Below are 13,672 nucleotides of genomic sequence, written 5' to 3' on the forward strand. Positions count from 1 at the left end.
TCTCTCTATATATACTTGAGCTGTACAGGCAGGGTGTTTGGGAAGTCTCACAGGACTTCCCTAACTTCCTGCACCACACAGCTCAACTATATACAGACTTAGAGCCCTATCACTGTGCAAGAAAGAAGCTTTTTCAGGTAACACAGCAGTAGAATAAAAAAGATTCAGCCTCCTCACCAAGATGCAATTTCTAGGCAGCATAGTAACTATCATTCAGGATTTGTTGAGCCCTGTACTAACTGAATTCTGCAAAACATCCCCCAGCACCTTGAGACTTAGTGGTGGGCTGCATGCAGACAAGCATGTTAAATGTGTGTGTTACAATCATGTTCAATATTCTTCGAGCTGTACAAAGCCAGTCAGACAATGCCTAAACAAAAAAACACCTTCATGACGGCATTTTTCTCTCAATTTGTGGGTTCACACTATTTCATTTTAAGAATTTGGGCTCCAAATAAAAATGAATTACAAGAATACAGATGTCAGATTCAAGTAAGATAAATGTGCAGAGACAAAGAACACGTGATAAAATAAATAGTTCTCCACCAACCCAATTCTAGACAGTCCACACGCCGTGATTCAAGTGAATTGTGCCTCCTGTTCTCATTTCTTGTAGAGGTAACCACTCAAAATTATACTCTGTCCACTGGAGTGTGAAGCAGTGGCAGAAGAGTCCATCAGCAGGTCATCCTTGAAATTATTTGTTCAAAGTGAATCTTATGCAGTTGCAAAGTGGAGCTTATTATCGGAAAATGCCCCCTCTTATTTTTGTCAGTAGAGAAAGCCCTGATACAGGGTTGCATGCATGGCAGGAGTCATCTAGCCTCCTAGTGCAGTCAGTCTGCCATCCGCCGATGTCCCCCGTGTATCTCAGCACTGTGTATTACTACACACAAAAACCAACAAGCTGGGAAGTATACAATGAAGTACTCCCAAACCAAAAACATACAGCATTTCATCTATCTTCTCCCTTCCCCAGTCTAGCATCCTATAAAATATTTCCACCTAACAGAAAACCACACAAAAGACAATACATTTACTACTTTTAGGTAACAAGTTTTGTGATCACTTACTGTTTTTCTCAAGACATCAATACTTATAAATTAAATGCTCATCTTTTGAAAACTCCCACAGTACCTGCAATGCCTAGCTTTCCTCTGAAAAGAGAAATGTAAAGCTTTTCATGAATTAGACCTCCCCCCCTACTCTTATCGAGTTTCTGGTATTACAAACTGTACTGAGAGCCAGTGATCTAGCGATTGCTTGGGCTGAGGATCAGCGAAGACAAGGTTCAATTCCTGCCACTTTGACCTTGGACAACTCCTTTATCTCCCATTCTGCAGGTACTCACTTAGAATGTAAGCTCTTTTGGGCAAAGACATATGGTACCTGAATATTTATCACCACTGTACAATGCTGCATTCGTTCAGCAGTGCTATAAAAATAATAAATATAAGTATGAGAGAGAGGAGAGAAACAACAGAGCAGGTACTGTTTCAGGTTTAAAAAGAACATGATGGATAAGGCAGTCTTATCCAAAAAGGATAGTCTTTTTTTTGCCTCACTTAGCTACTGCTGCAAACAGCTGAACTACTGCCACAAACCCAAATATCAACCTGCCCAACCAACTCCCAATCATAATACTGAAAATCCCATATCCTCTTTACAACTCCTGCAGCACTGCATGTTTTAAACAAAATAAAACTAAGAATAAGTCTAAGTCTTCTTCCAGGCAACCATTAACATTTCCAGTTTTATTTCTTGCTCCGATTCTGTTTTCCACAGGTCCCACTGGAGGTTTTCTTTCATCTCCTGCAAAGCGAGGGTCCTTGATTCAGTCAAAACACTTTCACTTCAAGCGCTGAGTTACATTGGCCAAAGCAACGGCAAATGCCTGGACTGCAGAGAACGGATACTGAAAGTCCAAAATGTAAGCATTGCCATCAATCCTTCCAAACTGCATTACCTGGAAAAGTCAGAGGGTGACAGGAAAGAAACAGAGAAGTTAAAACATAAAACCCATAATGAGGAAACAAGAACTGAACTGCTCAAAATACTACTATAATAATCGCCAATAAACAAGTACAAGCTCATACTTCCTTTTGAAAGAGGCCACACCCAAGATCCCTTGCCCCCTTACTACCATTACACTCTCACAGTGCCCAAGATATCATTCACACATGCCAGCCACGCCTAACACATATCTGAGCTCAGGAATTACCCAATACCTTTTCTCTCTGAAAATATTTTATTTCCAGAAGCATCTGTCTCACATACATACAAAGAGAGAATATCATACATCTTATAATGCAGTTTATGTATTGCAAACTAGAACCACACATTACAGAAAAAAAGGTGAAAGATATTTGCACAAGTAAAATTTTGAAGATTATCCCTAATCCACAGCATGCTGAAACACACACTAGCAAGAGAAGAGTCTGCAAAAAATGCCTTTATCTAAAGACTTTTATATGCAACACTATGAACTGACTCCTATTTAAAGAACGTATCTATAGAAAGTGATCAATTGTATTTTTAAGGCGCTCAGAGATATGAAACTCCAAAGGGAAGCCACCCTTTAGTGGGAATTCACCTTCCAGTCATTGCAATCTCTTGTATCATAGATCACTTTCTAAGACTTGATGTTAGATTGTATAAATTGTAAGATTTATGGTTGTTCAAAGATGCTGAGAAAAAAAAAATTTTCTCTTCATATGTCAAAATATAAGATGCAAAAATCACTGAATAGGTTAGATGAAATACACTTCTCACTTAGCTTAAATGGATTTTAAGGGGTTCCAATGTGGCCCTGTTTCGAACTCTGCCTCAGGAGACCTGATAGTAGTTGTTAAAAGTGCTTAGTGCTGTAAAGTGTAAAGACTCTATTATCTTCATGATACGCAGTCGCATCTAAAAATGAAAAAATGTATCATGTTAAGTGTGAACTAAACCTTCATTTTCACACTATCAATGCTGTATTATAGTCATACATAAGGCCCGCCATGGAGAGGTTAGCACAAAATTACGATACATACCACTGCTGGATATCGGAACAAGCTCTGAAGATTCCAACTGACAGTGGAACGCTGTCTGCTACTACGATTTTTAAAAAAGATGTGGGAGGAGACTCCACTCATACGTCACAACGTGATGACGTTAAATCTGAAACATGAGGCTGGGGGGGACGTGGCTTGGCGGTGCACAAGATAGAGGAGTAACCGCAGCGCTCCTCTAACCCAGGCAACAGACAAGAAATTTAAATAGTATCTTTCGGCTTTTTTCTTCCCCGAAGTTCTGGTAACAATTTGTGTATCATGGCTAATACGCGGCAAGCTAAGATCGAAACAGCTTTCGCGGCAGGAGGGACGGCGAAGCATCTAAAATATGATCAGATGCCGCTGTTGAAAGTGCCTCTTCCGGGAGACGTAACAGACGTGTTAAGACAAAAATGAAATAATGGCTGAATTGCGGTGCATAAAACAAATGCTTCAACACAACGCAAATAGTATAACTGAAGTGAAGGAAGAAGTACTGAACTTAAACCGGCAAATGGAAGTAGCTAATAAGAGAATGACGATCTTAGAAAACAAAATGGAGCAGATGGCACTCAACGAGTTGTGATGTAAAGATGACAGTCTAACTGTTAAGGAGTTGAAGAAACAACTTGAGGACTACGAAAATAGAGGAAGAAGAAAGAATGTGAAAATTATTGGATTAGCTGAAGGTTTGGAAGGGGGAAATGCTATCCAATTTTTAGAAAACCTTTTGCCAAAATTATTGCAGTTAAATTCAAAACATCCCCTAGAAATAGAACGAGCACACAGGATTCCATTAAAATGGTCAGCAAGCCAAGTGAGACCAAGGCCTTTGATCTTCAAGCTATTAAGATTCCAGCAGGCCTTAGAGATATTAAACTTGGCAAAAGCTGATAGAAACTTAAATTATAAGGGATCCAAGTTGCTGTTCGTGCCAGGTTTCACTACAAACACAGTGAACACACAAAAACAGTTCCTCATGTTATGGCAGGGGTAGGGAACTCCGGTCCTCGAGAGCTGTATTCCAGTTGGGTTTTCAGGATTTCCCCAATGAATATGCATTGAAAGCAGTGCATGCAAATAGATCTCATTCATATTCATTGAGGAAATCCTGAAAACCCGACTGGAATATGGCTCTTGAGGACCGGAGTTCCCTACCCCTGTGTTAAGGCCTCAAATGAAAGAAAAGGGGATCACATATGGCTTGTACTACTCCGCAAAAATGAGAGTGACAAGTGGAAGCAAGTCCTTATATTTTGAAGATCCGGAAAAGTTAAAGGACTTCTTGTCAAATTCTGAGCCAATGTCTATTTAAATGGATTTAATTTAACAACCTAGACTTTACAATATTTATGGGTTTTTTTGGACAAGTTAACTTAAAGAGCGGATGGACTTTAAAGAAGGAAAAAGGAAAAAAAACACCCAATATCTAACAATAGGACAGAAAAAGAAAATGGATGAAAACAATAATATTTAACAATCTGAACATGGAAAGAGGAAAAAAAGAGACCTAACCAGCAGACTCTCTAGTCCACAGGTGTCGAAGTCTGTCCTCGAGGGCTGCAATCCAGTCGGGTTTTCAGGATTTCCCCAATGAATATGCATGAGATCTATTTGCATGCACTGCTTTCAGTGTATATTCATTGAGGAAATCCTGAAAACCCGACTGGATTGCGGCCCTCGAGGAGGGACTCTGACACCCCTGCTCTAGTCCATTCCTTAATGAAAAGATATTCATGTTCTGAAAGTATCAAATTTAGCAGGAAGAGGATATCTTAAATGTATCAGACATAATGCCTAATGATAAAGAAGCAAAGGAAGAAGTACAGAATAACGACAGGAAAGATCTGTTGGAGTCTACACCCTGTGTACAAAATGTACCCAAGATGCATCAGCATATTGAACTCAACAAATATTGAAATTGACATTATAACAGTTAAATTGGTAAAAGAAGAGAGACAATGTTTCTTCATTTTGGAACGGCCATAACATAACATAAAAGGAAATCCAGAATTGATGTGATAGTATGACTCAGTCAAAATCGTCAAAGAAATTAAATACTGACAGCATGTAGTTTAAGGAGAAGATAAAAAAAATAATCATATATAAGATGATAGAGAGAGGAAAAATTTTTTTTAATCTTCTATATTTAGGAAATATTAATTGTTTACTGGAGAAGGGAACTCTCTCTTAGGTTTCTAAAGTTTTTTATGAAGACTAAAATGGATTATATTGAGAAGGATTTTAATGTATACAAGAAAATATGAATTGATTCAAGGTCAATGTTATGACTTGAATGCCATACAATACATGGACTAATTTTTAGTTAGTGGTTAAGGTTTGATTGAGAATATAGTATTAACAATGGTCATATGTGTTTTTAATTCATCTATAGTAATAAAAATGAATTTACATTAGATGTATTGGTTATTAAATAGAGAGGATTAAAGAAAAAAAAGAAAATGTGATGAAATTCAAAGAAGAAAATATATAGACTGATACGTAATTTTATATGGAAGATATTTTTTATTTATTGAATATGAATTTAGGACCTATTTTCTAATTTAAGTTAGATTGAACTTAATATGTATTATTTAAACAAATATCCTTGATAAAAGTTAAATGATAAATTATAAATCTGGGGATTGAGTTGAAGTTATTTAAAATGGGTGGGTGAGCATGGGAGGATATAGATAGAGTGAAAAGGGGACAATTAATGGGGAAAGAATATTCTATAAACTTATTTGTTGATGTATTTTATATACAGTGGTACCTCGGTTTACGAGTGCACCGGTTTGCGAGTGTTTTGCAAGACGAGCAAACACTCAGCAAACTTTTGTCTCATAAACCGAGCACTGCCTCGATAAACGAGCACTCGGCAATGGTGGCCCAGGGGTGAGTACCTGCCTGCGAGTGCTTCACAGCGATTCGAAAGTGGTGCCTTCCTTGCCTCGGGGTCCCCATGCGGCTGCCCTCCTGTTTCAGCGATGCCTCTGCCGTCCACCAGTGCTCTCCCGGATCCCATCTAAACCGGCCGCCATCCTGAATGAGCATGTGCGACTTCACCTCTCTCCTCTCCTAAGTCAGATGCTGCCCCGACAACACACTCACCACGTACAAGCACGCAGGACTCCTTTAGGAAGATGGGTACATGTAGAAATGAGCCTGGGAAATACTATGTTGGCACTATTTAATGTATATGCCCCAAATTCGAAGCAAAGTGAATTTTTTTAAAACTCTGCAACATTTGATACTACCACTGGCTACTTCTAAATTAGTAGTGGCAGGGGATTTTAACGCTGTTATGGATCCATTGATGGATAAAAAACCTAATAAAATTATGAAATCATTAGGTTTAGATAATTTGGTACAATCTTGTGATTTAAAAGATATGGCAGATACTTCATTTTAATGAACGGGAATTTTCTTTTTGTTCTCAGGTTCACAAATCCTTTTCAAGAATAGATTATATTTTTGTTTCAAGTCAGTTAACACAGCAAGTAACACAAGCCTCCATAGATCAAATTATTTTGTCTGATCATGGAGGGGTGTGGATTGAATTTAACCTTCCTGAACAGGTAAATGGTAGATCATTATGGAGATTTGATAATGCATTGTTAGAGGATTCAAATTTTCTTGAAGAATTCCAATTAAAAATGAATGAATTTTTCCAAATTAACTAGACACAAGAAATCTCAGTGGTAACTTTATGGGATGCGTTTAAGGCCACTATGAGAGGTCAAATTATATCATATTCAGCATATGTTAGGAAACAGCTTAAAAAACAATTTTATAATTTGGAAAAGGAAATTAAGGTTTTAGAGTCAAAATTGGTTGAAAAAATGGGAACAAACTACTCTACAGGCTCTTTTAAAACTAAAATGTAAATATAATGAGATTTCTTCACAATTTGCAAGGAAAGATTTGTTTTCTCAACAGACCATGTATTGGCTGGAAGATTATTGGCAAATTATCTTAAAGCAAAGAAAAGAAGAACAAAAATTATTGCAATAAAAAATGAAAAGGGTGATTCCCATTCTCAAATTGGACCTATTTTAAAACAGTTCTTAAGTTTTTATAAAGCTTTGTATTCTTCCGAGCCTTATTCAGATAAAGAAAAAGATGATTCAGAGTTTTTAAAATTAATTAGTGGTCCAAAAATTCCTGATCATATAAAAAGAAGCTTAGAGGCGCCTATATAATTAAAAGAGTTGCAATCAGCGTTGAAGTCCCTTAGAGCTGGATCCGCTCCAGGTGGAGATGGTTTCACTGTAGAGTTTTATTAAAAATTTCAAAATGCCCTTTTAGTTCATTTATTAAATTTATATCAGATCCAATTGAATAATGGTTGCATTACAGGTACTATGGCTGAATCTGTTACTATAGTCTTGCCGAAGCCAAATAAAGATCCCACTTTGGTTTAAAATTACAGGCCTATTTCTTTAATCAATGTAGATGGCAAACTTCTAGCTAAGACATTGGCTTTGCGCTTGGCTAAGGCTCGCCCTTTTATTATTGGTATGCACCAAACAGTATTTGTTGCTCAGAGATATTCCACCAACAACACCAGACTGGCTTTTCATATGTTAAATTTAACAAAAGCCATGAAAGATCCAGACTTCTCTGTATCCTTAGATGCAGAAAAAGCTTTTTGATCGGGTGGAATGGACCTTCATGTATCAAGCAATGGATTGGTTTGGAATAGGTTCAGGATTTATACAAATGATTAAATCCTTGTATAGTTCCCCTTTTGCTAGACTGTATATTAATAATAATCTCTCTGAATGTTTTAGTTTGCGGAGGGGAGTTAGACAGGGATGTCCCATGTCTCATTTGCTTTTTGATATTGTATTAGAAGCCTTGCTATTAGCTATTCAGCAAACGACGGAGATACGGGGTATTCCTTATTCAGATCGGGAATATAAGGTCTCTGCATATGCAGATGATATACTACTTCATTTGTGGAATCCTGATACAACCATTCCATGCTTACTTGATGTAATAGAGAAATTTGGAAAATTTTCAGGATACAAAATAAATTGGAGTAAATCAGAAGTTCTTCCTACTAATGTCCATTGCACAAAAGGATTATTTGAAAAATTCTCCTATGGAAAGAAGATGGAATAAAATATTTAGGCATTTGAATAAAAAACACATTGGATGAAACAATGCAAGTGAATGAAAAAGTTTTATTACAGAAGGTAACAAATGTGTGAGCAATGGAATCCTTTACTTTCTTGGTGGGGGAGAGTCCAAACTATTAAAATTATGATATTGCCTGTGGTTTGTTATCAAATGGGTATGTTACCAGTTTTCTTTAAGGGGTCCTTCTATAAAAAGTTAAATAGTATTCTTACAAAATCTATTTGGCTGGGTAAAACTCCTAGAGTTGCTTTAGTATCTTTACAAAAAACAATTATGGACGGAGGGGTAAATTTTCCCAATTTTTATAGGCATCATCAAGCCTATATTTTGTGCCAAGGTATGTATTGGGTCCTCCCAGAGCTCATTGAAAATATCCCAGATTGGTTATGGTTGGAATGGCGACTCATGTTTCCTCTGCGATTATGCTATGTTCTCAGTATCAAAATGCCTAGATCAGGGGTAGGGAACTCCGGTCCTCGAGAGCCATATTCCAGTCGGGTTTTCAGGATTTCCCCAATGAATATGCATTGAAAGCAGTGCATGCAGATAGATCTCATGCATATTCATTGGGGAAATCCTGAAAACCCGACTGGAATACGGCTCTTGAGGACTGGAGTTCCCTACCCCTGGCCTAGATTATATAAAGAAAAAAGAATACTAGATACGTGGAAAACGTACGATATGTCAATAATTTAACACCTATTCCAATTCACAAATCAACAAATCAAACTACAGTATTTGGCTAAACTGCAAGATTCAAATTGGCGGATTTAAGGCCATCTGGAAGCATTGGATGATAGCAGGAATACGTACTTTAGAGGATGTTATATCTAATGGTTAGCTGTTTGACTTTTCACAGTTGCAACATAAATTTGGACTTAATAAATCACAAAGTTATAGATGGTTGCAACTGAAGCAGGCCATTCAGGTAGGGTTCCCTGAATGGAAAATTTAAATAATCAATATAGTTTGGAATTCTTATGCTTTCAGGTAGACTTCCTGGGACACCAGGCCGCACAGTGGTATAAATTGTTAGCTGGATTTATAAATAAGAAACCAAAAACTGGTCTTAGGGACATTTGGAGTATTGAGATTAAGCACCAAATTCCTGCATCTCAATGGCCACGAATCTGGACTTGGAGGCTGAGATGTACAATGTCGGCATCTATGAGATAAACTTGTTTTTTTCTGTTACATAGAGCTAGCTAGCTCTAAGTCTAATAAATTGTTATCTCGAAGCAGGGACTTTAGATCATTTATTGTTCTATTGTCCATTTATTTTGGCTTTTTGGAAATCAATATGGGGCCAAATAAATAGCTTGTTAGAAAATCCAGTGGCATTATCCTATGATACTGTGGCTTTTTGGTATGTCAATGAGAGCTAAAAGTCAAATATCATCTAAAAACAACAGGTTTTTATTAACAATGACATGCGTTGTCATACAACAAATTACGAGCAATTGGAAGAATTGGACGAGGCTTAATTATAATTTTTGGTGGAATTCATTGTGTCATGTGTATAAAATGGAAAGAATATTAGCCATTCAGAAAAGGAATTTTAAGAAATTTCAGGAGATTTGGGAGCCATTAGCAAAATATTGTAATGCTTAATTATTGTTTTTCCCTATAACATGCACATCCAGGAGGGGGGAGGTTGGGGGTCTGATAGATTAATGAATTTAGACATATTGGGGTTCATTATAGAAATTTTATGTGATGGGCATTGTGATTGTTTAGGGGGGGACTAATTCTGAAATGGATATTAATGGAATATTAAGTGTGTCATTGATGTATAAAATGTGGTATTTAATGTTACACTTATTGTAAGTTTTGAAAATAATAAAGAATTGGGAAAAAAAAGAAACATGAGGCTGAAAAAGACATGGCCAACGTATATTTACCTGTATAATATAGATATTGTTGTAAAAACCAATATGCAAAATAAGAGGTAAAAATAAAAATGAAAGATGACAAATGATGAGTAAATCAGAGGAACGCCAGCCAATCAATTTCATTATTAAGTCCATGCGGATGCAACGTGTTGCGTGTATAAATCCATTTCTGCTCTTTTTTCCAAAGGATGTGTGCAATATTGCCTCCTCTAGTTGTAACTACTGTGTCCAAAACAGAGTATTGAAGAGCAGTTAAATCATGTCTCTGCTCGAGCCAGTGAGAGACCAGTGGGGCTTCCCAAATACTAGATCGAATTCCACTTATGTGTTTCCCTATCCTAGTTTTTATACTGCGGGTTATGTATCCTACATAGTACTGTTTGCACGAACATTGGATTATGTAAACAATTTGCTGAGAATTACAATCAATTGCAGGACAATTGTGTGAGGATATAATATTCAAATGCATTTGTTGCAATATAACACTGTGTGCACACATTTTGCAGTGTCCACAGGGGCTGTGTACCCCTGGTGTCCTAGTACGTACATCTTCTCTAAGAAACTGTGAATGCACTAACCGCTGTTTCAAGTTTTGTTGTATAGAGAATGCAAATCTAGGCATATCCTAGAATTCTTGATGATATTGCATAATATTACAATGTTGCTTAATAATGTGCTTGATTTGAAACGCCAAGATGGAATATGGGAGAACACAAACTAATGTCTGTTCCTCTTGTCTAGAAGGTGAGTTCAAAAGTAGCGATCTGTTAGCGTATAATGCTCTTTTATATGCTTTATGAATTACTGAAGGAGGATAGCCCCTTTCCTGGAATCTTGATTTCATATCATTGGCTTTGTTGATTTTCAGCCTTCCCTTCGGAGTTTCATATCTCTGAGCGCCTTAAAAAACTGTTTTTACAGCCAGATGAGTCTTGCCCGTCCAGCCGGCAGGCACGCCTGGTCGAAATGAGGCGGGCCCGCCCCTTCCCGGCCCATCCCGCCGAAGTCTAAGGCCTGATTGGCCCAGGCTCTAGAAGCCTGGACCAATCAGGCCTTAGGCATAGCGGGTCCGCCCATCCCCACTTAATCTAAGGCCTGATTGGCCAATCAGACCTTAGACTTAGTGGGGATGGGCAGACCCGCTATGCCTAAGGCCTGATTGGTCCAGGCTTCTAGAACCTGGGCCAATCAGGCCTTAGACTTCGGCGGGATGGGCCGGGAAGGGGCGGGCCCGCCTCATTTCGACTAGGCATGCCTGCCGGCTGGACAGGCAAGACCCATCTGGCCGTAAGAACAGGTTAGTTTGGTGGGGTGGAGGTTTAGGGGTTGTTAGCGCCGGGGGGGGGGAGGGTGCGTCTTCGGGCAGGAGGGATTGAGCACCCTCCTGCCAGCGATCGATATTGTCGGGGGGGGAGGGTGCGTCTTCGGGCAGGAGGGATTGGGCACCCTTCCTGCCAGCGATCGGACAGGCCGCGGCCCGCTATACTTATAGCGGCAGAGAGATCCCTTGCCGCGATAAGTGTAGCGGGCCGTGTCTAATCTAACCCGATTCTCTAAACAGCATCTGTAACATGGACGCCGGTTACAGAATCGGGGTTTAGTGTAGGCCGATTCTGAATAGGACGCCTCTCCCGGGCGTCCTATACAGAATCAGGGCCTAGGTGACTTGCGGGCCTCGCCTTCAATATAGGCGGCCTGCCTGGGGAACATTTTTTTTTTTTAAACGTGCATCCCGATTGGCTGATTAAACAGCTGTAGGACGCCTACAGCTGCCTAAAATCGGGACGCACTTTGGAGAATCAGACCCAAAGAGATTAAGACCTTACAGTGAGCATGAGAGAGATCGAAATTACAGAACTAAGGAATAATTAGATGAAGTAGATGCACATTACCTAAAGACAGTTCTATGAGACATAACATGATAGTTGTCAGCAAGCACACACACACACACACACACACACAGAAAGAAAAATAGAGATACTTCATCAGTCACAAGCATTCAGAATTGCATACACACAGAAAAGAAATACATGCTTAGGAGTTCCATCGAGATGGAAACCCCAATGGAAAATCCCTAATTGCACATATACAAACAAGAAGAAAAGAGAGATGTCTTCACTGAGCACTCCAAGGTTGCAAACACACAGAAAGATGGGGATTCAGTCAGGCCGGCAGGGGCTCCCGTGGACACTGACCAAAATCCCAAAGAACATGAGAAATAGCAGACATTTTTATGTCTTTTTGCTTCCATAGACTAAAATGGAGAATGCCAATCAGCCCTTCCTGACCTTCAGGATCAAGGAAATAAAATTTTCTCAATCTTTGAAGTGACAGTATTCCCATATGAATCATAATTATACTTTTGCAAAAATAATTAACTAAAGATAACATTTTCTTGTTGTAATGAGTTCACATACAGGAGTCTGCTTGTTCCTTGTCCAAAAATAATTTCAGTGGTACCATTAATTAGGCTTGGCTATGTATGAGGCAAAACCAGGTGTTCAGAATGGGGGCAAAAAGCACCAAACCATCATTTTGGCAGACTAGACCACATGTTCAGTACAGTTATACCTTATCTGAGGAGACAAAGCAATCTAATTAAATAGCCTTGGGCCTACACTCCATGACCCGATCAAAGAGAATGGCCTGTACTAAAAGAACATGATGATTGAAAAAAGGCAGAACAGAAGTCAGATTAACAGTCATAAGAAAAAAAAATATAAGACAGTTCAAAGAGAATGAGGCCTGCTGGCAAATATTCTTGTGCACAATTTCTGTGAATATTTCCATCTCCCTTGGGGATTAACCCTTTGTCTCTCTGCTCACCGGTGTTTCAGCTAGCCAGGCCTTAAGTGCATGTGTAAGAAATTGGCAAAGATGAAAAAATTAAAAAATTAAGACTGCTTACACTGTTTGTTAAGCTCCACACACTTATACTTTTTACAAAGACACTGCTGCAATGTTTAAAGAAACCCATTTCATCAAACTACATAGTATTATTTGAAAAGAATGGACTCAAGTCTACATTATTGCACTCTCAATATTAAAATCTTAATGATTAAATTTAAATAAGATGCTTAGAATCTATATAGACTAACTGTAATCACATAAGATGATCATAAATATAAATTGATTATTTTGTTTAAAGTTTTAAATCCTGGATATTAGAGTACTGTTTCAAGAGCAATTTAAGAATACGTTAAAATGTGCTATCAAGAGATCACTGTTACAATAAGCATCTTAAGAATACACTGAAATGAGTTATCAGTTGGTTTGCTCTATTGAAACCTCACTGTTATTTTGAAGATGTGGTTATCATCTATATCAGAATACCAGACATTTACGTTTTGATTCAATTGGTATGTAATATTCTTTTCCACAATTATAGAATGCTGCTAATTGATTTATAATAATAGAATAACTTTATCCTTTTTCTTTTGCACTTGCTATGTCTATATAGTTTTTACCTCTGGTGTGTACGTATGTATGCATGTGTGTATATGTATCTTCTCCCTCTCTCTGTATCAGGGATTCTTAACCAGTGGCCTCCAAAGGGAGCAGAAGAGGTCAAAAAGGATGCAAAGAAAGGTCCTGAAATAT

General features: G+C 38.2%; 1 protein-coding gene across 11 annotated transcripts in view; it reads right to left on the reverse strand.

Annotated features, from left to right (window-relative positions):
• Window positions 1-1,429: 1,429 nt before the first annotated feature.
• TULP4 (TUB like protein 4) overlaps window positions 1,430-13,672 on the reverse strand; it is a 179,820-nt gene continuing 167,577 nt past the window's right edge. For 9 of the 11 annotated variants that reach the window (XM_033936754.1, XM_033936756.1, XM_033936762.1 and 6 more), the window contains one exon: window positions 1,430-1,966. In XM_033936754.1, coding sequence (XP_033792645.1) covers window positions 1,850-1,966 — 117 coding nt within the window. In that variant the 3' untranslated portion in view covers window positions 1,430-1,849. Of the gene's footprint in view, window positions 1,967-2,772; window positions 2,911-13,539; window positions 13,664-13,672 lie in introns of all 11 variants that reach the window. The other 2 variants (XR_004538729.1, XR_004538730.1) reach the window with 2 other exon arrangements.

The sequence above is a fragment of the Geotrypetes seraphini genome, chromosome 3, assembly GCF_902459505.1.
Source record: "Geotrypetes seraphini chromosome 3, aGeoSer1.1, whole genome shotgun sequence".
Taxonomy (NCBI): Eukaryota; Metazoa; Chordata; class Amphibia; order Gymnophiona; family Dermophiidae; genus Geotrypetes; species Geotrypetes seraphini.